This window comes from Pelophylax lessonae (assembly GCF_965119305.1).
Source record: "Pelophylax lessonae genome assembly, chromosome: 2".
Lineage (NCBI taxonomy): Eukaryota > Metazoa > Chordata > Amphibia > Anura > Ranidae > Pelophylax > Pelophylax lessonae.
The window spans coordinates 111,042,692-111,069,411 of NC_138769.1; the positions used below are offsets into that span (position 1 = coordinate 111,042,692).

The 26,720-nt window shown below is 43.8% G+C and overlaps 1 protein-coding gene across 1 annotated transcript in view; it reads right to left on the bottom strand.

Annotated features, from left to right (window-relative positions):
• VEGFD (vascular endothelial growth factor D) overlaps positions 1 to 26,720 on the bottom strand; it is a 99,296-nt gene that overhangs the window by 45,387 nt on the left and 27,189 nt on the right. Inside the window, exon 2 of the mRNA XM_082247095.1 lies at positions 5,007 to 5,208. Coding sequence (XP_082103221.1) covers positions 5,007 to 5,208 — 202 coding nt within the window. The remainder of the gene's footprint in view (positions 1 to 5,006; positions 5,209 to 26,720) is intronic.

The following is a 26,720-nucleotide window of genomic DNA, read 5'->3' on the forward strand; positions in this document are numbered from 1 at the left end:
TTACTGGAACCATGTCCTGTGATCTGATGAGACCAAGATGAGACCAAAAACGTATTTGGTTCAGAGGGTGTCAAGTGTGTGTGGCAACAACTAGGTGAGGAGTACAAAGAAAAATGTGTCTTGCCTACAGTCCAGAATGGTGGTGGGAGTGTCATGGTCTGGGGCTTCATGTGTGCTGCCGGCACTGGGGAGGGAACAGTTCATTGAGGGAACCATGAATGCCAACATGTACTGTGACATACTGAAGCAGAGTATGATCCCCTCCCTTTGGAGACTGGGCCACAGGGCAGTATTGCAACATGTTAAAGACCCCAAACACACATCCAAGACAACCATTGCCTCTCTAAAGAAGCTGAGGGTAAAGGTTTTGGACTGGCTAAGCATGTCTCCAGACTTAAACCCTATTGAGAATCTATGGGGCATCTTCAAACGGAAGGTGAGGGAGCGCAAGGTCTCTAACATCCACCAGCTTCGTGATGTCCTCATGGAGGAGTTGAAGAGGACTTCAGTGGCAACCTGTGAGGCTCTGGTGAACTTCATGCCCAAGAGGGTTAAGCTAGTGCTGAAAAATAATGGTGGCCACACAAAATATTGACACTTCGGGTCCAAATTGGACATTTTCACTTTGGGGTGTACTTACTTTTGTTGCCCGCGGTTTAGACATTAATGACTGTGTGTTGAGTTATTTTGAGGGGACAGCAAATTTACACTGTTATACAAGCTGCACACTCACTACTTTACATTGTAGCAAAGTGTCATTTTTTTTCAATGTTGTCACATAAAAAGAGATAATAAAATATTTACAAAAATGTGAGGGGTGTACTCACTTTTGTGACATCTTGTACATCCCCTTCCAGCTCCAGACTTGGGGAGAAGCTACGTTTAAGTAGGCATGGTTGCAAAAAAAGTGTAGCTTTTGTGACCTAAAAGAAAGAATATTGATTTTTCCATATGTACAAAGTTCACTAACTGCAACTAATATATTATTCAACGTGTTAAAGACAATGCACATGACTACATAAGCATAATTTATGACTACATCAGTGTCAAGTAATGCCTTTCTCTTACAGTACTGCATGTACAACCGATCTGCAGAAAAGCTTCAGATAAAGCTTTTATGATTTGTTTTCCTTTTACAGTTCTATTTTTACAACTTCTACATTTTTACAGATGTCTGCAGAACATGCACACACGATATCTCTCCCAAGACTACTCTGATCAGATCTGTGGATGACATGCAGTCAGGGCAGTTGCTAGACTATTTTGCGCCCTAGGCAAGATCGTGCACTTGCACCCCCCCCCCCCCCCCCAAAAGAAATAAATAAATAAAAAACTAAATTTTTTAAAAAGCAGAAGAAAATAGGGCAACCTATTTATGTTTTTTTTTTTTTTTTTAGAATGGCACTTTTGTTATTGATTTACTGTGTGCCATTATAACAAATTATTTGTGATGAACTTCTGCTGACCCTAGCAGTGATAGAATGTCTCAGCCCCAGCCTGGCTCACACACATGTGGCATTTTACATACTGTACATGCCCAGTTGCCCACCATCACAGAAGCAGCAAAGCATATGGTCACAGAACTCCAGATTGCCTGTATGTTTCTGACTTGTCACTGAACTTACACAATGACACAAGTAGCCACCTTGTGTGCTTCTATTTCCTCTGCCCACCCTCCCCTCCACCCCCAGACAGCACACTCACCCTGTTGTCAGCTGGCACCAGAAAGCTGTACCCGCTGTTCCTGTGACATAGTCAGTCCAGTTGCAGTAGTATCGGATACATACATACATACAGCTACAAGGAAAGTGCAACAGCAGCAGGTGACCAATCACAACACAAGTCAGTCACCAGCGCCAATGTCAATCACCAGCACAGAGCCAATGACTTATGGACGAGGGTGTGCTCCTCCCAGCTCAAATATTTGTTCCCCCCCAAGACCACTGTGACTCCCCCCCCCCAGTGTATTTCTTCACCCCAGAGAGTACCCCCCCTCTCCTCAGTGTAATCCTCACAGTGTACTCTCTCCTGTGTGCTCCCCTAAGTGTAATTCCCTCCCCATGTGAATCCACCTCCCTTCTGTGTAAATCCCCCTAGTGTTCTCCCCCCAGTGTAATCTCCTCATTGTAACCCCCCCCCCCAATAAATCCCCCCAATGTAATCCATTTCTGTGTTTTCCCCCCTGCAGTGGGATTCCCAAGTTGCTGAAGTGGTTAAAACCCCTTCAGTGACTTACCTCGGCACTGGGTCAGGCTCTCTTACTCTCTTTTGTCGCACATGCTCATTAGGTCTCCACCGCCATCTGACGTCGGCAGGGGAAACCTAATGCGCAGGTACACACACTCTTACACTCGTTGTCTATAATTACCAGTCTAGGGGATTTGTTTTTGTGTTTTATTGTGTTTTATTTGGAGAACTTAGATAGGAGAAAGGAATTAGAAGGATACTCCAAATTAACTATTCACAGGTGAAGACAAATTTCTCAATAGAACTGTGCAGTATATTATTATTAGGTCCATACAACAACTGTATGGAATGAACACGTTCCTTTGTATCAGAAGGAACTCAGTGGACTTTGCTTCTTTAAGACACTAGCCAGTGTCCCCTTTAGCTTACACCCAGCCATTGACTTCTAGCACCAGAAGAGGTTTTTAACAGTACAAGTCACAGGGATCCCCTTCTGGGGGTCTGTACTCACAGGGCTCCTGAAGTGCCTTCCTCAGTAGTACCAGACCGGATCCACAAACATCCTCCTTCAGTCAGCTCTCAGAAGAACCATGGGTTGCAGCTTCAATGTTTCAGGCGCTCAGGTCGCCCACCTGTGGCCGCATGGCAGCCTTTGCCTGAGGAGGGGAAATAGCCTCCTCCCCACCTGGACCTCTCTCTCTATAGAGGAAGACCCAGAGCCCATGCGCTCATCCAATATAAATACAGTTACCCAACATGCATTGCGGCACATCCCCTTCTAATTGGCCAGGGCTGTATAGACATTCATGCTCTCATTTGCAAGGTTTCCTCCCACTGTCCAGTATACTCCATAGCTGCTAGACCAGTGTGAAACTTCTCAAGACAGCAGGAACAGCACCAGAGCACACTGAGCAGACTCTGCTAAACAATCACAGCCATTGTTAAGCAGACAGCATATATATATGCCTAGCTGTCTCCCTGTTAAGCAGAGAAACCACAAACTATATACACTCACTCTAGCACATACCTAGGAGGGTGCTACACTTACAATATTAAAAAACTCAGCTATTCAGAAAAACATTGAAAAGTTAGAAATGCACATTCAGTACATGGAAAAGGAAAGGTAATCAACAGGTCCATCCAACTAAGGCTCCTTTTACACAGGCAGACCGATTGTGTCCGCCTGTCAGTTTTTAGGCGGACCATTGACAACCGCTGACATCCGATCCTATCCACTAAAAACATATGGATGAGGGACCTGTTCCCCATTTGTCTGGTGGACTGGATGACAGTTGGATGTACACGGACAGGTTTCCATCCAACCGCCCATAGAAGAAAGTGGACACGGAGCTGTCATCCACCTTCTCAGGGAGATCAGCGTACAGATTCCCCGCTGAGCAGGTGGTTCCGCTGGCCTAGTCGGCCTGTCTGAAAGGGGCCTAAGGGCCTATGTTATGCTAGCCCCTTTTTTAGATATATGGTAGATATGTAAAACTTTAAAAAATAGGTGACCATACTGTTTAAAATCAGGTAATACATTGTCTCGCCCTGCTCTGCACATGCTTACTCTCCATTTTTGGCATTGTGGTGCAAATTAGAGCCACTAGAGGCCAATCTGCTGGCAGCCTAAATATTTCCTGCAGCTCTGGGGTTCTGGGCTTCGGCAAAATGGCAGCCTCGAGCAGGAAGAAACATAAGCAATGCTGGACGCAATTCACAGTACATACTAATTCTGGTAGCATAATTATTAATGTGGAATGTATGTTTCTTTCTAAAGAACATTTTTTGTTATCAAGTTGTTATGGGTAAAGTTCCATTTTAAATGTATTTTTTAAGGCAAGCAGTGTAAGCACCTGAATGTGTCCAGATATAAACCGCTTGCAGTCTCTGTAAAGCAGAGCTCAGACTAGGAGAGGGAGAAGCAGTACAAGGAGCCAATGAGTTGTACTGTTCTGATCATGTGCCAACATGGGACATGCTGATAGGGCATAATGACGAGAGATGAGCTCATCAGTCTGCTGCTTCAATTTTCACTATCCAGTTACAGGCTGAGGGAAGGGACAAGACCTCTAAGTTTTACTTAACTGTAACAGAAAACAATCAGGCCTCCTGCCCTTCCAGTCACAGCAGTGCTCTGTGGCAGAGTTATATAAATCTCTGCATTGGATAAACAGAAATACTAAACCTTTAGGAAGTAAACAGCTCTAATATATGTATGTATTTCATCTGTGTATTTATTTGTTAATTTCAGTTCAGTTTAAGTCAATTTTGCTCTCTCAATATCTCCTTTTGTAGCCACCCATTCAGATGCACTGATAGCACAGAGTGTTGAATAGTGATGTGCCAGAGTGAAAGAACACGTCTTTGGCATTCCTATAGAAGAGCATGTTCCTCCCTGCTGGCTGCTGGATGGTGCAGAATCTAGCTGTGCTGATCAGTTGCTGTTCAGGAAGCAGGTCTGATAGAATCCAATCAAGCAACTGAAGGACAGACTATATAGCTAAAGTCTACACCTTTCAATGGCCAACTATCTCCCTGGAAAAAGAAAATCTAAATGGTCCCCAGGGAAATGTTTTTTCACTTTTGCAATTAGCAGGAAATACCAAAAACAGCAGCTTCAGGACACAGGGATGAACTGATGAAAATGCACACATTTTCAAAGTAAGAAAAAATATTTTAACATGACTAATAAAGCGTTTTGTGTCTAATACCTAATTTAATACCTAATTATCTATATGTGAATTTAGTACTCCTTTAAAAATGTTTTGGCTGGAGTTCCACTTTCAGGGCAACCTTTATTTTATGTTATTGCTCATTACCTTTTAGTATTTCAATATCATAGAAAGCTGCAGCAAATCGGGTGGAGCGATGAGGACCAGATCTGGCGTCAGTGCTAATGTAGGATTTCAGCTTTGACCGACACCTCCACAACTTCAGCTCTCTGGGGTGAGTTATACGAAGAAGCTCTTCCAGGTTGGCCGCAGATCTGATTTTGTATTCTAGCTCGCTCTGCGTTATTCCCTACAGGTTGAAAAGACAGAAACAGAATCAAGTTAAACTGCTGCTAGATGTAGCCATGCTTTGCAGTGTGTTTTCAAGAAGGGCTGGCTTTTTTTATGACTTTATGACTGATTCTAGAACTGAACACAATTTCCTGGGACAGTCACAGTTTGCTCATTTCTGTCCAATAAAACTGATGTGTGTCTATTTACACTCGCCTACCTCCGACTCCATCCTCCTCCATTTAGGTGGAGCAGATCAGAGGTAGTCAGGTGTAAACGGACAGCACAGTCTGTTTACTCCCATCTTCCCATATAGCAGTGTGGGCTCTGTCCATGGCCACTCTGCAGAAACTGAGCGGACACAGATGTGTCACCCGTCACTCTCTGCTCCGATCAGCTGATTCCCTGCTGATTGGAACCAAATGTGAAAGGGGCCTTAGAACCACTTTAATTCCTTTAATAATTTACATACTGTTTTGTTTTACATGTGTCTATACATTTACATGAAAACCAAGTGGCCCAGCTAAAGTGACAGTGACGGAGATTTGAAAAAACTGTCCGGGGCATTTACAACCTATGTTAAATAAACCTATTGTTACAACTGCCCCTGTGGTGTTCTAGTTTGACCAAGCTGCTGAAAATATCATTCCGGCTATGCAGCTTGGCCTACACGAAAATGTGAAAAAATAAAATTAAAGCGGTGAAATAAAAAAATAAACTATATACAATATATATATATATATATATATATATATATATATATATATATATATATATATATATATACAAACCCAATTCCAAAAAAGTTGGGACACTGTACAAATTGTGAATAAAAACAGAATGCAATGATGTGGAAGTTTCAAATTTCAATATGTTATTCAGAATAAAACGTTGATTACATATCAAATGTTTAAACTGAGAAAATGTATCATTTTAAGGGAAAAATACGTTGATTTTAAATTTCATGGCATCAACACATCTCAAAAAAGTTGGGAAAAGGCCATGTTTACCCCTGTGTGGCATCCACTCTACTTTTTATAACAGTCTGCAAACATCTGGGGACTAAGGAGACAGGTTGCTCAAGTTTAGGAATATGAATGTTTTCCCATTCTTGTCTAACACAGGCTTCTATTTGCTCAACTGTCTTAGGTCTTCTTTGTCGCATCTTCCTCTTTATGATGCACCAAATGTTTTCTATGGGTGAAAGATCTGGACTGCAGGCTGGCCATTTCAGTACCCGGATCCTTCTTCTACGCAGCCATGATGTTGTAATTGATGCAGTATGTGGTCTGGGATTGTCATGTTGGAAAATGCAAGGTCTTCCCTGAAAGAGACGACGTCTGGATGGGAGCATATGTTGTTCTAGAACTTGGATATACCTTTGAGCATTGATGGTGCCTTTCCAGATGTGTGGGCTGCCCATGCCACATGCACTCATGCAACCCCATACCATCAGAGATGCAGGCTTTTGAACTGAGCACTCTTAACAACTTGGGTTGTCCTTGTCCTCTTTAGTCCGTGACATGGCGTCCCAGTTTTCCAAAAAGAACCTCAAATTTTGATTCGTCTGACCACAAAACAGTTTTCCATTTTGCCACAGTCCATTTTAAATGAGCCTTGGCCCAGATAAAATGCCCGCGCTTCTGGATCATGTTGAGATATAGCTTCTTTTTTGGCCTATAGGGTTTTAGCCGGCAGCGACCAACGGCACGGTGGACTGTGTTCACCAACAATGTTTTCTGAAAGCATTCCTGAGCCCATGTTGTGATTTCCATTACAGTAGCATTCCTGTATGTGATCGAGTGCCGTCTAAGGGCTTGAAGATCACTGGCATCCAGTATGGTTTTCCGGCCTTGACCCTTACGCACAGAGATTTGTTCCAGATTCCCTGAATCTTTGGATGATATTATGCACTGTAGATGATAACTTCAAACTCTTTGCAATTTTTCTCTGAGAAACTCCTTTCTGATATTGCTCCACTATTTTTTGCCGCAGCATTGTGGGAATTGGTGATCCCCTGTCCATCTTGACTTCTGAGAGACACTGCCACTCTGAGAGGCTCTTTTTATACCCAATCATGTTGCCAATTGACCTAATAAGTTGCAAATTGGTCCTCCAGCTGTTCCTTATATGTACATTTAACTTTTTTCGGCCTCTTATTGCTACCTGTCCCAACTTATCTGGAATGTGTAGCCCTCATGAAATCCAAAATGAGCCAATATTTGGCATGACATTTCAAACTGTCTCACTATCAACATTTGGTATGTTATCTATATTATATTGTGAATAAAATATAAGTTTATGAGATTTGTAAATTAGTCCATTTCTTTTTTACTCACAATTTGTACAGTGTCCCAACTTTTTTGGAATTGGGTATGTATATATAAAATATAAATACAGTATATAATTGAACCCTGGAGCTGGAATATGAAACAGTGAAACAGTGTTTGACATATCAGAAATCAGGGAGACTTGAGCATGGACTGCTGTAAGACAGGGAATTCCGCGAGGAAGCCTGGAAGCTGATCCGCTTTGCAGTGATGAGGTTCCAGCAATGTAAGGAGCAAATTCCACGGAGCAGGTACCCAATATAAAAAAAGGGGACTGGAGCTCCATTCCCAGTTGACGACTCCTAAGTGGAAATGCGTCAAAGGGAGCTAGCTGCGACATCCCACGTCACGGACCGTTCTGCAGGCGACCGTGCATGTTCTATCCTTGAGCTTGTTTTGCACATGTTTGTCCTGATTTATGTAAGTAGCTGCCTTTTTTTAATTAAAAAGGATTGAAGGTAATGCACTATTAGTCCCCTTTTTTTATATTGGGTACCTGCTCCTTACATTGCTGGAACCTCATCACTGCAAAGCGGATCAGCTTCCAGGCTTCCTCGCGGAATTCCCTGTCTTACAGCAGTCCATGCTCAAGTCTCCCTGATTTCTGGTAAGCACTCATCTTTACCATAAAGTGTCATCATTTCAACGCCATAGAAAGTGTACCATTTGAAAGCTTTCCTAGAAGTTCTCTGCGGTAAGGGGCCACCTTGACAAAAATAAGGATTTTATATGGGAAATAAGATCACCTTTACATAGTGGCACGTCTATTTGGCACCGAACACCTTTTTCAAGCTTTGAAGTTTCATATACTTCACATTATTTGAGAGACTTGTGTTTTTTCTCATTTGTGTTTAATTGACCATTACACCAACACGGACTTATTCACAAGATTTTATATTTTGCACTCATATTGACACGTGCAAGTTATGAATTTCTATGTTTATTGATTTTCATCTACATATTAGGTTATCGCACTATTCATTCTTTTCATATGTAATGTTACATATTAGTGGGAAACCTGGCAAAATGCACATATCATCTTGAATAAAATCATTTCACTTCAGTAGCCCCCTTTCACATCAGATGTCCTCCCACCCTTTTAGAGCTCCTTGACAACAGAGGCCCCCCCCATTCATGCCAGAGGCCTTCATCACATCGGAAGTCCCCCCTTCACATCAGAGTCCCCCCTATATATGAGAGCTACCCATCCCATTCTGAGTCTCACCATGACAGAGAAAAAAAAAAAAAAGACAGAGTCTCTTCCTCACATCAGTCCACCATTACCACAGAATCTCCTCATCCACCTCCGATTCAGGGCAAACCTGGTTTCATGTTTGAAGCACTCCAGGGAAACAAAAATGGCAGGGTGGCACAGTGCACTGATTGAGAACTACTGCTCTGTACCAGCCTTTCTCAACCAGGTTTCCTTGAAACCCTAAAGGTTCCTCACAAGGTTGTAGCTGACTGACCAGCCATCTGATGGTGCCTGCCTAGTTCCAGACCCAATACTACATGGCATAGCCAGCAGCATAATGGTTCAATGACAGTCCAGATACAAGGCAGACAAAGGTTCAGAAAAGTTGGGGTCAATCCATAGTAAAAAGGCAGACAGAGTTCAGAGAGTAGTCAAAATCTGATCTGAGGTCATAAATAGGGGAATCCAAACAGCAGAGCAGGACAGACAGAGTGCTTGCATGTATTACACAAGCTATCACAAGCATTAGACTGCAGGCTTGGCTGGCTAAATCAGGTTTGGCCCCCACCCAGAGACGGGAATGCCACAGCCAAAACCAGAATGCTGGAACCAGCAGGTATGATGAAGCAGAAGCACACACACTCCTGACAATGACCTCATAGATCTTAATCCAGCACGCTTGGAACCCTTGGAGTTTTAGCTTGAGGCAGCAACCATGTATAGAAAAAACAGCTTTCTGAACTATAGGTCCCACAAGGCACTGTGTGAACAGAAGAAGCCTAAGAGAGTTTTTATTGAATCGCCTGGGTTTTGTGGGAGTCCAGGCATCCAGACCTGTTAGAGCGAGCAGGGGAAAAAGGCATGCCAAGAAAGCCTGGGAGTAGAAAGGAGGTCACTGGGATCAGCAACACTGCCCATCCGATCCACCTTTAGGGGCTGCCACTGAGAGACCAGAGCATTTGCTAGTCCCTCTGTTCCTGCCATTCAAGTTACAGCTACACAAGAGCTGGACTAAAGGGGCTCTTCCATCATAAGATCTTATCTTACATTGGGGAGTTGCTGAGAGGCCCACCAGCCCACCATGTATTGTTAGCAGTAGATAAGCCTCTGAGAGCAGGGCATCTATAGCAGTACTCTGTTGCACTCAAGCCCATACTGCATCACTTCCGACTCTGGACTGTGGTCATACTGAATCATTATCCATATACACTGATCTCAGCTGCACCCATTGTTGTCTTACTGCTTGCAGGCCTGAAGGACTACCATAAGTGCACCAACACTCAATTAAAGGGCCCTCCACATAAGCCAGCAAAAGTCTAACCAATAGGACTGCCCCTACCATTCACCTTACAGATTTCCCCTTATATTCCTCTATCTTTGTTGATATTGACTCAAATTTAATTGTGCCACTCAGCCAGTTTAGGCCTAGCATCACCCTCACTAGTGCACATTAGCAAAATAGCTCAGGTATTGTTAGATAAAACTTCACTGCTGCCCACCGTTGCATTTTTGGATGACATTGATACTTGATGCTGGTCTGGGTGGTGTATGCCCCTTTATAACTAGCCCTCAAGGTTAGTCATCCTTTATGGTGAACTGTGTAATAATAATTGTTAACTTACTTGTATTTGCTTGGTTATCAACTCCTTTAAGAAAGAAATAATACATTAAGATTACCTTTATTAACTAGTTTAGTTTCTGCTTTTGCTATCGCACTATTGGTGGGTAATGAGAATTATTTGCCATGCTTTACTGTATTTATCTGATTTTGCACTCAACTTGGTGTGTCAGAGGGGCTGAGGCCCTTTAAGGCAAAGAACAGAGGACGCATCTACTCAGCGACTCCTATGGGGGTAGCATACCTCCCAACTTTTTGGGATGGGAATGAGGGACACCTATTAGCAAAAGTATGTAGTCATAGGACACACACCCCTGCCACACCCCCTTAAAGGAGAATTACACACAAAAAATGATTGGTTATACCCGCAAGTGCTTTTTTTAACCACTACTATTCCTTTATACTGACTTTGGAAATGTACAAATGCAGCAATTAGGAAATTGGATGAAAGGTTTAGCACTGGAAACACTTTTTGAAAGATAAATTGTGCTTTTTATATACAACCAGTGGTGGCTGGTGCTCAAATTTTTTTTTTTTGGGGGGGGGGAGGGCGCAAACAGAAAAATGTAATAGGCATTGCTTTGTGGCAAAAAATTGCGTGACTTTGAGGTCACAAAAGTGTGAAAGGGGCCTTCAGTAATCAAGGTATAGTGTGCCCCCTTTCAATGCAGAGTGACCAGCGTGGCCCCTTTCAATGCATAGTGACCAGCGTGCCCCCTTTCAATGCAGAGAGACCAGCGTGCCCTCTTTCAATGTAGAATGACCAGCGTGCCCCCTTTCAATGCAGAGAGACCAGCGTGCCCCCTTTCAATGCAGAATGACCAGCGTGTCCCCTTTCAATGCAGAGTGACCAGCGTGCCCCCTTTCAATGCAGAATGACCAGCATGCCCCCTTCAATGCAGAGAGACCAGCGTGCCCCCTTCAATACAGAGAGACTTACCTGCAGCGGCGGCTTCTTCTCAGTTTCCCGTGTCTCCTCGAGTCCTCCTGTGTCCTCCTCGGCCAATGGCATGCGTTCGCCTTCCGGCCAATCAGGAAGCGGGTCTTGGACCCGCTTCCTGATTGGCCAGGAGGAGGATCCGTGTGACAATAGCAAATTTTCATTCGCTATTTTCACACAATGGGTGGGCTCGGGCGCACTGCTCTGCGCCCTGGGTCCACCCTTTTCTGATGCCTATTAGAGCCTCTGGCTCTAATCAGGTGATTACAAATAACAAACCCCATTGAACTCCATGCGTCCGGCGCCCCGCATGTAGATTAGGGGGCTGGACGCATGGATAGGGGGGCGGCGCCCCTGCGCCCCCAACGCACCAGCCACCACTGTAAACAACTATATAGATCAGACCAAAATGAGGGACAAATGAGGAGGAAAGAGGGACAGAGGGACATTGTTCCAAATCAGGGACAGTCCCTCGAAATCAGGGACGGTTGGGAGCTATGGGGTAGCGCTACATAGACATTATTTTTAGATCTCTGTGGTAAAAGAAACCAGCTGAAATCTGATTAATCGCAACAGATAATTGGATCTCGTCATCAAGCAACAGACTTCAATGTATGATATATGAATTTCCATCTTCTCGTAAGCTAACTATACAGAGCTAATGATTTTTAGTACAGCATAGATTACTGGATGTATTGCACGTAGCCCCTTCTATATAAATCACAACACCACAATAAAATAAAAATCGCAATAGTATTTCTTTTACTATGTTTCTTCTGAAATTTATAAACCCCATGTTATTTGTACAGTTCCAGGAACACTCTCCAATATAAACATGACACGTGATCTATTTTACAGTTCTAGGCCGCTTGTCTTTTTTTCAGTGTGAACAGGTGATGTCACCCATTTACAGTTATAACAGTACAGTGCAGCGGAGAGTAACACTCCATATTTACATTTCACTTATGTCATTTTTGCACAGAGATCCAAAATGATAATGTAAAATGTTTCCATACATAATGGTCTTGACTATAAATCCAGACCTAACTTCTGAAAAATGTACATTTCTTTTGCGTTCAAAACATTACAGTTGGAATCTCCTTTGCCAAGGGTGACTCATCCACTCTCCTAAATGTTTTCTGCCTACTACGGGACTTCCTGTAGAATCAGCACTGCTGGGTTTCTGGTAATAATGCTGAACTTTAGGAAAACGATTTTCAGAGATGAAATAAAGGTACATCTCATAAAATTAGAAAATCATCACAAATTTAACTTATTTCAGTAATTAACCACTTTACGTCCGCTCACAGTAATACTACTGCGGCAGAGTGACTCGTTATCGTCTGACGACGATCTGCCCCGATCGCCGGGGATCTAGTGTGGAGATCCGCCCGCCTGTGTAAACACAAGCGGACGGATCTCCATAGTGACAGGGAGTGACAGATCGGACTGTTCAGCATAGCTGGACATCCGATCTGTCCATGACTCACTCAGTCACCTCCCCCCTACACGTCAGTAAGCACCAGGCATACATTAACCCCTCCCTCTCCAATAAAATTAACCCCTTCCCTGCCAGTGTCATTTTTACAGTAACAGTGCATATATATAGCACTGATTACTGCAGTAATGTCACTGGTACCCCCAAAAGTGTCAAAAATGTCAGTCAAGGGTCCGATCTGTCCGCCGCAATGTCGCAGTCCCACAAAAAAAATCGCAGATCGCCGCCATTACGCGTTAAAAAAAAAAACACCAAAAATGACAGAAATCTTTCCCTTTGTTAGTAAACGCAATAACTTTTGCGCAAACCAATCAAAATACGCTTATTGCGATTTTTTTTTTACCAAACATAGGTAGCAGAAAACAAATTGGCCAAACATTTTTTAAAAAATTGTTTTTTACATCTTTTTTGGGGGGAATTTCATATAAAAAAATGTTAAAAATATTGTTATTTTTTCAAAATAAATGCTCTTTTTTTGTTTATAGCGCAAAAAGTAAAAATCGCACAGGTGATCAAATACCACCAAAAGAAAGCTCTGTTTGTGGGAAAAAAAGGACGTAAATTTCGTTTGGGTACGGCGTCGCACGACCGCGCAATTGTCAGTTGAAGTCGCACAGCGCCGAATCGCAAAAAGTGGCCTGGACGGAAGACAGCAAAATCCTCCGGTGGTAAAGTGGTTAAATTCAAAAAGTTAAATTCATATATTTTATATAGATGTGTTACATACAGAGTGATATATTTCAAGCATTTCTTTCTTTTCATTTTGATAATTATGGCTTACAGCTAGTGAAAACCCAAAATTCTGTATCTCAGAAAATTAGATAATTACATTAAACCAATTAAGAAAGGATTTTTAATACAGAAATGTTGGCTTACTTAAAAGTATGTCGGGGTAATAGAGCTGCTCGTCTGATGAGCTCTGTTCCCGGCATTGTATTCTGTTATCCTATGTATAAAACTGCAGGCAGGGGCTAACCAGAGTCTCCGGGCTGTGGCCCTCCAGTTGTTTGGGAGCTGCAGTTCCCATCATGCCTAGTCATGTCTGCAAATGACGGAGTTTTGCAGTGCCTCATGGGATGTGTGGTTCTGCGGTGGCTGGGGGGCCGTGGTTTGGAGATCCCTGGGTAAATGATTAACATTATTCAAGGCTCCTCATGGGTGTGTCTGTGAAATTTCCTCCATTATTCTGGTGCTGAAGATATTCAGTTGTTTTAGTTTACACTTCAAGCTGAACTCCAGGCAAGCCACTAAATAAACAGGATATATTCGTAAGAGAGAAAGAAAAAAAAAATTCAAAAAGTTAAATTCATATATTTTACTTAAAAGTATGTCCATGTACAGCAGGGGTGGGGAACCTATGTCCCGGGGGCCATATGCGGCCCTCAAAGTCATTTGGTCTGGCCCCCCGTGCAGCGGAGTCTGAGTCTCTCAGCTGATCTGTCAGAACGGAGCCAATGCTTCCTGTATAGTTCCGGCTCCGTTCTGACAGTCTGAGTGAGTCGCAGGCAGAGTGATATCAAATGCACTCCGGCTGTGACCAATACAGGAAACATCGCCTCTTCCTCCAGCGCGGCACCGATGCTAGCCAGCATTTCCCACCAGCAGCACACACAGCAGTACCAGCCAGAGCCAGCAATACTCACAGCAGTACCAGCCAGAGCCAGCAGTACTCACAGCAGTATAAGCCAGAGCCAGCAGTACACACAGCAGTACCAGCCAGAGCCAGGAGTACCCACAGCCGAACCAGCAGTACCCACAGTAGTACCAGCCAGAGCTAGCAGTACCCACAGCAGAACCAGCAGTACCCACAGCAGTACCAGCCAGAGCCAGTAGTACCCACAGCAGTACCAGCCAGAGTCAGCAGTACCCACAACAGTACCAAACAGCAGTACTTACAGCACAGTACCAGCCAGCAGTACCCACAGCAATACCAGCCAGCAGTACCAGCCTGTGCCATCATTACCAGCCAGAAGTACCCACAGCACAGTACCAGCCAGCAGTACCAGCCTGAGGCAGCAGTACCCAAGGCAGTACCTACAGCACAGTACCAGCCTGAATCAGCAATACCCACAGCAGTACCAGCCTGAGCCAGCAGTACCAGCCAGCAGTACCCACAGCACAGTACAAGCCAGCAGTATCTGCCTGAGCCAGCAGTACTCACAGCAGTACCAGCCAGCTGTACCCACCAGCAGTACCAGCCAGCTATACCAACCAGCATTACCTGCCAGCAGTTCTTTTCAAAACTTATCACTACAAAGTCGACTACGCTCCAGACTAACCGACGCAAACCTGGAAAACCAGTTGCGAGTAGCAACATCATCAATACCAGCTAAAATCACACACCTCACCAAAGAGAAGCAGTTGCAGTCATCACATTAGGGGTGAGTTAATTAAATTATTGACCAAATATAACAGGCACATTTTTAAGTTGATAATTTTGTACGGCCCCTGAATGATTTTATAAATACCGAAATGTCCCTTGGCAGAAAAAAGGTTCCCCACCCCTGATGTACAGTATAGTATGCACGGGGTTCCTTTTGCATAAATTATTGCATCAATGCGGCGTGGCATGGAGGCGATCAGCCTGTGGCACTGCTGAGGTGTAATGGAAGCCCAGGTTGCTTTGATAGTTGTTTTGCCTTCAGCTCATCTGCATTGTTGGGTCTGGTGTCTCTCATATTCCTCTTGACAATGCCACACAGATTCTCTAAGGGGTTTAGGTCAGGCTAGTTTGCTGGACAATCAAGCACCGTGATACCATGATCATTAAACCAGGTATTGGTACTTTTTGCAGAGTGGGCAGGTGTCAAGTTCTGCAGGAGAATTAAATCAGCATCTCCATAAAGCTGGTCAGCAGAGGAAAGCATGAAGTGCTCTAGAATTTCCTGGTAGAGGGCTGTCCTGCCTTTGGACTTGATAAAACACAGTGGACCAACACCAACAGATGACACGGCTTCCTAAATCATTACTGATAGTGGAAACTTCACACTAAACTTAAAGTAATACAACTTGGATTCTGTGCCTCTCCACTCTTCCTCCAGACTCGAGGACCTTGATCTCCAAATAAAATGCAACATTTTCTACAGTCTGTGGAAATACACACAGGGCAGTAAATCATGCAAGCATTAACAGTGGGGGAGGGGCACAGTTCCACATTCTTGCTCTGGGTGCTAGACAAACCTGTCCTGGTATTGGTGATACATGATAGGACTCAGAATTTCCATGTCCAAGTGCTGTCTGTTACAGGCCTAATTTTGCCTTGTATAACCACTTCTGATATCTATGTAAATTCACCAACAAAGATCAAAGCGTATGTCTAATTTGCCACTAAAGCAATTCTAAGCCCCCGTTCACACTGGGGCGACCTGTCAGGCGACCTGGTCGCCTGACAGGTCGCCGTAGGTCGCCTTCCACAGAGAAGCTGTGGACCCGTTCTAATAGGAGCGACACAAGTCGCTCCGACTTAGAAAAAGGGTCCGGAGCTTCTTTAGGGTGACCCGGAGCGACCTGCATAGACTTCGATGATATGAAGTCCGTGCCGGCCGCTCCGAGGTCGCAACAACAAAAGAAAATCAACATGTTATATTTATCTGTTCTGTGCAATGGTTTTGCACAGAACAGGTAAATGACCCGGTGAGGAGAGAGAGATCTGCTGCTCTAGAACACAGCGCTGAATCCAGATCGAGCTCAGGTAAGTATTTTGTGGGGACTGGGGTGGATCCTGGTCACAGAAGGTTTTTTAAAATAATGTAAAAAATTAATTAAGTTAAAAAAACTTAAAGGATAAGTTCACCTTTGGGAATATGTTACATGTTCCACCAGTTTTGAGGATAACATGTTTCCAAATCTAAATCAGTGTGGCCGTGAGGGGCTCCGCCCACACCCCCGCGCCCAGGGCTGCTGATAGAAATCACGGGGCCTTGTGCAGAATACCTGACAGGGCCCCCCCCCCCAAGAAAATATTAAAGCTATATTTCAATAAAAATACAATAAAATCATTATTAGCAGACACAAATACAACATAACTCACAGAATTTCTGCTAAATCTAAAAGATGAAACTGAATTGATAAATCTGTGTGTGTGAATAAGGTCTTGGGGCTCATGCACATGGGGTGCTGTATAGTGTGAATCAGTGGTTCATTTATGTGGTTTGAGCCACCTGGAGCTGCATAGCTCCCATCTGTCCCTGATTTCGAGGGACTGTCCCTGATTTTAAACAAAGTCCCTCTGTCCCTCTTTCCTCCTCATTTGTCCCTCATTTTGGTCTGATCTATATAGTTGTATATAAAATGTACTATTTTTCATTCAAAAAGTGTTTCCCAGTGCTAAACCTTTCATCCACTTTCTAGATTACGGCATTTGTAAATTTTAAAAGCCAGTATAAAGGAATAGTAATGGTAAAAAAAAGCACTTGTGGGTTTAACAAATCATTTTTTTTGTATAATTCCCCTTTAAAGTGGGCATGGCAGGGGGTGTCCTATGCCTACATACTTTTGCTAATAAGTGTTCCTCATTCCCATCTCAAAAAGTTGGGAGGTATGGAGCTGTACGAACACAGCTGCAGGTACTAATTTGACAGGCGTGGGGATGCAGGTGTACAGCCCGAACACAGTGTGCATTTGGGGACCACTCAGCTGCAGAACTGTCCAAAAAGGGCCTGCAGCTGTGTTCGTACAGGCGCTGCATCCCCATAGAATGACAGGTGGCTCCTGCCCAAACCCCTCCTTCACACAGCCAGAGTACCCGTGGGAATGAGCCCTTAATTATATTTTTCTAACCTAAAAAAAAAGATCTCTCCAGCGGTGTACTGTCACTACTAAGAGGGATTGCATCTTCATCTGGTCTTCTCCCTGGGTTATTGGGCTCCAGTCGTTTGGCCAAACTGCGATAATTTAACTCACGCATGTGCGCCGGTGTCATGGTCACAGTACAGCTCTCTCATTGAATGGTATGTCATTAATTGAGAGCGCAGTGCACATGCGCTGGTGCTATCACCAGCTGCTACGTTTAGGAGATATTCTTTATAGGCTTACCTGTAGATACAAAATAAAAAATGGAGTTTACTATTGCCAGATCAGTTAGTAAATAGGTAAATAGAAGGAGTTGATACATGGATGCAGAGGGAACTGACAGTTAAGGGGAGAAAAAGCAAAGTTGGATAGATCAGGAAGCAGTCTAGGGGAGAGGAGTGAGAAGCCCAGCAACATAAAGCACACTAAACTGCACTGGGACAAGATAACAGGCAGCTATGGAACCCGTGTAACAGTAAATTCTTCACCACATGGGAATGCAGCTGATCAGCTGTGACTGTGTCAGGAAGAAAAAGCAATGGGGGAGAGAGATGAAAAAAATGTACAGGCTTGGACAAGGAGTATAGGAAGAACTACAGGGAGAGAAACAAAGTTACAGAGATAACAAACTCACCTAGCAGAGCTAACAGAGGCAGCGCTGGGGGGGGGGGGGGGCAAAACAGGGAGAGGGATTGGCGAGGGACAACTGTCTCTTTCTCAGCAGATAAAAGCTGGCAGCAGGGAGGAAGAGGGAGAGAGATCAGCTTTTAGCTGCTAGAGTAAGGTTTCTGTAAATGTTGTTCATCACTAATCTCCCTCCCTGTGTGGGCCTACCTGTGTGCTCGGGCCCCCTACAAGAGGACCGGTGCCCCCCCCCCCCCCCATCAGCGGCCCTGCCCACGCCATTCATACATAGAGTTCTGTGTGTGAATGAACTATAAGTCCCAACATCCTTTTTTGGATGGCGGTTGTAGTTCTCAATGGGCTAATACAGCACTGTGCAGCGCCATGATAGTCCATTAATACTTCCTGTCAGTGCATCTGCTTGCCTGTACGGGATGTATGGGCACAGAGATACACTGAAAAGTCTCCAGGAGACCTGCATGGCACCAGCGATCTGCATTTATTATTATTATTTATTTTTATTTTTTTAAATTAAATAATCCTTTAAGCCTTTAGAACCATTTTAATGGCAAATATAGGTTTGCTTTAATTCCAGCTCCTGCAACTGTTTATACTTAATCTATCTTTATTCTCTGTTGCTCAGTTCATCTGGGGAAGTGACATATCTAATACTTCTGGGTATAGCGGAGCAAATTACTAACTCAACGCACGCTCATCACACATAAGCTGAAGACTGTCACATGGGGTCTAAATGATGATTGAAATGTCTGTTTTGAAGAATTACTTGACTTTCTACAGCTTATGTATGTAGGCTGCTTCTCTTTGATTTTTGGCAGCTTCACAATAGCTAATTTGAATGCTTGTTTTCATGCCATATTGGATTTGATGGTCGAAAAACAAAACAGAATCATCATTCACCTGTGGATAGATACCAATAGATTTAGCCCTGATTAGCTGTCAGAGGCAGGCACTAGAGGGAACATAATGACTTTGACGGCAGACTGCATATGTTTGCTCCTAGAGAGCCATTTTAAAGAAGGCAGTCCATTTACTGGACACTGACTTTTCCATCAGTGGGAATAACAAGGATGCAAATGGAGAACCATAGGGAGGATGGACAGAAAAAACTGTACAACAAAATGACTGCTTTAGATGTGGCCTTCTACCTGAATTTAGGACTACAAATGTGTCTCTTAAGCTATTTTGAGTTGGACACCACTGCTAGAAAAAGACTATTGACATGCTGCAGGAGAAGGTCAGAGATATAGACATGCTTCAATTGTGGTCAGAGAATGCAGACAAGTTGCAGAAGATGATTGAAAACTTTGAGCACACTATAGGAGACTGCTAGAGAGCAAACCATCACAGTCCCCTTTCCCCACAGAGCCGCAACCAACATTCTACTGATGTGAACATATCATGAATCTGTCTTGCCCTTGGGAACATCCACTAGAGCCTAGAACAGAAGTGGTGCCTTGATGCATTGCCACTGGCTGGTATGCATTCGTTATCATAGTGAGATGGCTGACAGCATGCCTAGGTGTGCAGAATTGCAGGCCGTGCAGTCAGTACTGTGGGGGTCCTTGCAGTTCATTGCCTGGGATTGACCACCAGTGTTATAGAAAAGGAGTAACTAAACTTTTCAGTAGGAGGGCTATATGCAGCGCTACCCCCGCAGGAACCGCTTGAATATTGTTGGTTCCTTACTCTGTCTTTTCAACCCCAAGAACAGACTCAACCCCACTGGCACACCTGGCAACAATGCTAGTGTAAATACAGAAGAAAATGGACACAGGTTGTAGTGCACACAGAAATTATTTTTATTGTAAACTTGCTTAAGGAGGAAAAGAAACAATAGTAACACTAATATTGAATAGTAAACAGATATGTATGGGTGAAGCAAAGGATAAAAGGCTATCAAAGGAACCTCAAAGATCAAATCTGTCTGCTTTCAGGGGACTCCTTTAAGTTAAATTACCCCGAGAGAAGAGGTAAACACACAAAAGTAACAAATTATATGGTGGATATTACTGCAGTAAATTACCTGCCAACTCTACTTGGATTGGGCTATATGAGTCCAGGCAGGAGGAGGGCAGAGGAATGACCTTGTTTTCTATGTCAGTTCTCTCCCTCCTTCACCCCAGCATCACAGCCCCAAATCACCAACTTAAGCACAAAACCTGATTCATTGCACTGAATAACTCACAACTTGAACCCGCTCATATAATGACTAGAGTCCAAAATGTAGACAGGGCCCTTCAGACTTTATGGTGGTGCACTTGTTGTCGTTCTTGCATGGAGAGAACAAAGTACATCTAAAGAGGGCTTGGTAGATGGAAAGGACTCGAATGGTGTGGGTAATCTTCAGTTAAATCAGGCAGGTACTATCACTGCCAAACAGAGTGTATTAGCATCACAGATTCTCCGAATCAAGTGAGGCAGAGTAACAACAGCAGTTCAGTATTTTGGGTTAGGGAGGACTGGGCAAGTGCCCTCTCACCAATCCTGCAGTTAAGGTCCAAACTGATCATTCTGGAACAGGCAGGATCTTCTGATAACCGGACTGGTCACCTCACCCTGGAGCACTTCACACAGCCAATGCAGGTGTGCCTAGATATGCAACTGGTATCCCCCTCTCTCAGGCTGGATGTCTGGAACATAGCGGTGGGCTGACTGGGAAGATAGCACCTCTCTCTTGCATCCATTCTCTTCTGCCTTGCGGTGAACTGAATTGCTTAGCAGGCAAGATGGATGCCTCTTCTCCTCCTCTTAACAGAGAATCTGGGGGTGTGTAGTGTTGTTCTCATATAAGTCTATGGAGCCGTTTTGGATGGGAACTACATGCCTCAAAATGCATTGCTGATTGCTGCTGATTGGCTCTCTTCTCCCTGCCAATGAAGATGCAGGGGAGGGAGCAGAACAAACAAAGTCAGTGTTAGTGAGGAGAAGGAGGGAGGGAGAAATTCTCAGCAGGGGCTGACAGGCCTTCTCTGTCACAGTGAGAGCCTCGGACAGCTTGGCATGGTATGGAAGATGTGAGGCACCTGCTACATATATATATAATATATTTTATAAACATCACAGGCCAAATTACCAAGTATTTGTAAATGGTTTAATACTTTTGGTTGGATCTTTTTTGCAAACCACATGTTATGATTTAGAACTTCAAGTGGTTGTAAACTCACCATAAGAACTTTTACTTTAACCGCTTCCATACAGAGCAGTTAGACACCCTTCCTGCCCAGACCAATTTTCAGCTTTCAGCACTCTCACACTTTGAATGACAATTGCTCAGTCATGCTACACTATAACCAAACAAAATTTTTATCATTTTTTTCACACAAATAGAGCTTTCTTTTGGTGGTATTTGATCACAACTGGGGTTTTTTTTTTCCGTGATATATGCAAAAAAAGAGCAAAAATTTTGAAAAAAAAAACACTTTTTTTTTAGTTTCAATTATGAAATTTTGCAAAAAATAAATTTTTCTTCATACATTTGGGCCAAAATGTATACTGCTACATGTCTCTGGTAAAATTAACCCAAATTAGTGTATATTATTTAGTCTGTGTGAAAGTTATTGAGTCTAGAAGCTATGGTACCAATTACTGAAAATTGATCACACCAGATGTACTGACTGCCTATCTCCTTTCTTGAGGCCCTGAAATGTCAGGACAGTACAAATACCGACCAAATGACCCCTTTTTGTAAAGTAGACAGTCCAAGGTATTTAGTAAGAGGCATGGTGAGTTTTTTGAAGTTGTAATTTTTTCCCACAATTCTTGGGAAAATGAAGAAAAAAATTTTTTTTTCTTTTTTTTCCCACAAAGTTGTCAATTTATAAGCTATTTCTAACACATAGCATGTACACAGCAAAAATTACACCCAAAAATACATTCTGCTACTCCTTCCGAGTATGGCGATACCACATGTGTGAGACTTTTACACAGCCTGGCCACAAAAAGAGACTCCACGTCCAAGAAGCACATTCAGGCGTTCTAGGAGCATAAATACACATAAAACTTTCTTACTACCTATCACACTTTTCAAGGCCCTAGAGCACCAATACAATGGAAAAGTCCACAAAATGACCCCATTTTGGAAAGCAAACACTCCAACGTATATTCTATGAGGCATTATGGGTCGTTTGAACATATCATTTTTTTCCACAGGTTTTTGGAAAATGTGGGAAAAAAATGAAAACTTTTTTTTTTTACACAAAGTTGTCAATTTATAGGATATTCCTAACACATAGCATGTACACAGCAAAAATGACACCCCAAAATACATTCTGCCACTCCTCCTGAGTATGGCAATACCACATGTGTGAGACTTTTTCACAGCCTAGCCATATAGAGGGGCCGAACATCCAAGGAGCATCATCATGCATCCTAGCCACTTGCCTAGGCCTATTTTTGACATTTGGTGTTTACAAGCTAAAATCAGTTGTTTTGCTAGAAAACTGCTTAGAACCCCCAAACATTATATATTTTTTTTTAGCAGAGACCCTAGAGAATAAAATGGAGATTATTGCACTATTTTTTATCACACCGTATTTGCGTAGCGGTCTTCCAAACGCAATTTTTTTGGAAAAAATTCACTTTTTTTAATTAAAAAATAAGAAACCAGTAAAGTTAGCCCAATTTTTTTCCATAATGTGAAAGATAATGTTACGCCGAGTAAGTAGATACCCAACATGTCATGTTTCAAAATTGCGCACGCTCACGGAATGGTGACAAACTTTGGTACTTAAAAATCCCCATAGGCGACAATTTAAAAATTTCTACAGGTTGCCATCTTTGAGTTACAGAGGAGGTCTAGGGCTCAAATTATTCCCCTTGCTCTAACGATCGCGGCGATACCTCACATGTGTGGTTTGAACACCGTTTACATATGTGGGCGGGGTTTCTGTATGCATTCGCTTCTGCGCGCGAGCTAACGGGGACAGGGCGCTTTAATTTTTTTTTTTTTTTTACGATTTATTTTATTTATTATTTTTTATTTTTACACCGTTTAAAAAAAAAAAAAAATTGATCATTTTTATTTCTATTAAAAGAAATGTAAATATTCCTCGTAATAGAAATAGGCACGACAGGACCTCTTTTTTGTGAGATCTGGGGTCAAAAAGTCCTCAGATCTCACAAGTACACTAAAAGATAGAAAAAAAAAAAAAAATAATAATTATAATATAAAATGAAAAAAAAAAAAAAAAGGACCTTTAAACCGGTTGCTAGGCAACAACATTTTCCGTAGCTCCGGTCCTCCAAGACCATAGAGTCAAGTGAGGGCAAGCTTGCCCTCACTCGACATCCTGTCTGTGAGGATTCGGGACCGGATCGTTTTCCCCGCTGCCGGCGGGTCCGGTAAGCGGGGAAAAGGACCGGAACGCGTCGGGAGGGGGGGGGCGCCTCTTCCGCCATCCCGGAAGGGTGATCCCACGGCGAATCCGCCGCTGGGACCACCCTTATCGGAAAGCCAACCGTCCACCGTTTAAAAAAATACCAGGGTTATGGCAGCTATCTGCTACCATAACACCGGTATTTAGGTTTAAACGGACGACGTATATAAACCTTTTTGGACTTGGACATGGTGGCTGTATGAAGGGTGACAGGTACTCGGGTACTTTGTTGGGCAGGTGACAGGTACTCTGGTACTGATGAGCAGGTGGCAGGTACTCGGGTACTCCGATAGGCAGGTGACAGGTACTCGGGTACTCTGATGGGCAGGTGACAGGCAGGTGATAGGTACTGATGAGTAGTACTCACTGACTGATAGGTGATAGGTGATACTGTACTGATGGGTACTGATGATCAGTACTGATACGTGATAGGTACTGATGAGTACTGATGAGTAGTGATGGGTACTGATGAGCAGGCGGCAAGTACTTGGGTACTTCAGGCGTCAGGTACTCTGATGAGCAGGTGGAAGGTACTCGGGTACTCTGATGGGTAGGTGACAGGTACTCAGGTACTCTGATGACGGGTACTCCGTTGACAGGTACTCAAAGTACCCGAGTACCTGTCATCAGAGTACCCGAGTACCTGTCATCAGAGTACCTGAGTACCCGTCATCAGAGTACCCAAGTACCCGTCATCAGAGTACCCGAGTACCCATCATCAGAGTACCCGAGTACCTGTCATCAGAGTACCCAAGTACCTGTCAGAGTACCCGAGTACCCGTCATCAGAGTACCCGAGTACCCGTCATCAGAGTACTCGAGTACCTGTCATCAGAGTACCCGAGTACCTGTCATCAGAGTACCCGAGTACCTGTCAGAGTACCCGAGTACCCGTCATCAGAGTACTCGAGTACCTGTCATCAGAGTACTCGAGTACCTGTCATCAGAGTACTCGAGTACCTGTCATCAGAGTACCCGAGTACCCGTCATCAGAGTACCCGAGTACCCGTCATCAGAGTACCCGAGTACCCGTCATCAGAGTACCCGAGTACCCGTCAGAGTACCCGAGTACCTGTCATCAGAGTATCCGTCATCAGAGTACCCGAGTACCTGTCATCAGAGTACCCGAATACCTGTCACCAGCCCATCAGAGTACCCGAGTACCTGTCATCTGAGTACCTGATGACAGGTACTCGGGTACTTTGATGGGCTAGTGACAGGTGCTCTTTATTGGGGGGGGGGGCAATCAGTGTGGTTGGGGTGCACTGTAGTTGGTAACTAGCTGTTACCACAATCTCCTCCTCACACAGGATCAGTGTGTGAGGAGGAGAACACGGTGACAGCTAGTTACCGTGTTCTCTGTTGACATTTGTGACCGGCTGTGATTGGACACAGCCGGTCACGTGGTAAAGAGCCAATTTCATTGGCTCTTTACCTAGATCGGGGATCGACTCTGTCCGAGGGACGAGCCTCGTCCCCGATCGCTGCTCTGCGCGCCCCCGGGGGCGCGCATTGCAGAGAGAACGAGCGGCTCGTGCTGGAGCCGCTCATGTGATCGGCTGTGATTGACACAGCCGATCACGTGGTAAACAGCCAATTTCTATTGGCTGTTTACCTTGATCAGTGATGGGCTATGTCCGAGGGACGAGCCTCATCCCTGATTGCGCCGCTGCGCGCCGCCGGGGGCGCGCAGTAGCAGCTAGAACGGGCCGACGTCATATGACGGCGGCCCGGATCTAGACAACCACTTTGCCGACGTCATTTTACATGACTCGGTAAGGAAGTGGTTAATAAGGCTTACCTACAGGTACTGTAAATATCTAATAAACTTGCACCGTTTAGGAGATATTTACATTGCATGCAGCCTGATGACATAATCGGCGCATGCGCTCTGAAGAAAGGGCCACCCATGCGGTTTCTTCAGAGCCCTGTGCCGTGACCGGCATGCGTGAGAGTGACGTCACGCGGCTCCAGCCAGTAATAAAGCCGGAAAACGCAGACCCATTAAGAAGACGGTCAAAGGTGGATGCGGCCGCCAGCGGGGACAACACGGGCTTCGCTTGCAGGTAAGTGTCACATTCCCCTTTACATCAGGGTCCCCATCAGAATCCTCCCTTACATCAGCATCTCTATTAGAGCCCCCTTTACATCAGGGTCTCCATCAGGGCCCCTCATACATTTAGTTCCCAATCACAGTCCCCCTTACAGCAAGGTCCCCTTAGCCTAACCAATCTAGATCCTCAGTTTGTGTACAACTGGGGGCTAGATAAAATAATGTAGTTAACCTGCCTGTGGGACATAGTTTGTAGACTCCTGCTATAGAAGATGCATTATATCAGCACTGAGAGCACACCAGCCCAACAATCTCAAGTGCTTCAAGAAAAAAGAACAAGCTGTTTATAAGGCATCTTATTGAGGACACAGGTGCATAGAATCAAACTTTCGATTAGTCAGTATATTTTTTGATCAGAAAAGCTTTCCTTACGGAATAAAAATTCACCATGGCCAGTATTGTTACTTGATTTTCTCTTTTCGTAAAAATACCGTCTTAGAAGAAAATAAGAGATGGTAAAATGCAGTCTGAGCACGCATCAACACTAATCTAGGCAAGATGGTCTAATATCAAAAACATGCCATTTTTTGGCATTGTTATATATTTCTTTGCTGCAAGTTTAATTTCAACCACTATATATGTCCCAGGGTGATTTTTGCTCACTTGACAAATATGTGCTGAGTAGAGAATTTGAGACCATAAGAATGAAATATTGAATTTAAATACATACTTCATGCATTCCACACAAAGCAGGGTTAAACCTGGACAAGCCAGTTAAAGCTGAACTCAAGCGATGATATATTTTGCATACCTAGTTTGCAGTTTTAAAGGAATGTAATTTATAATAAAATTAAAATACAAAGTGGCTTTTGTTTTACTTTGAAGCTAAACTTCAGCGATAATATATTTTGCATACTTACACTGGGTCAGCTTGGCTTGATACCTGATTGACCACTGTGGACGCCTAAGCTACTACAGTGAGAGCCATGATCTTCCGCAACGTCAACAGCCCTCCTTTCCACCTTGTTCAACCAGCACATTCTCTGAATGGCGGCTGTGCCGAATGAGTGGCCTGCTGTGGTTACTG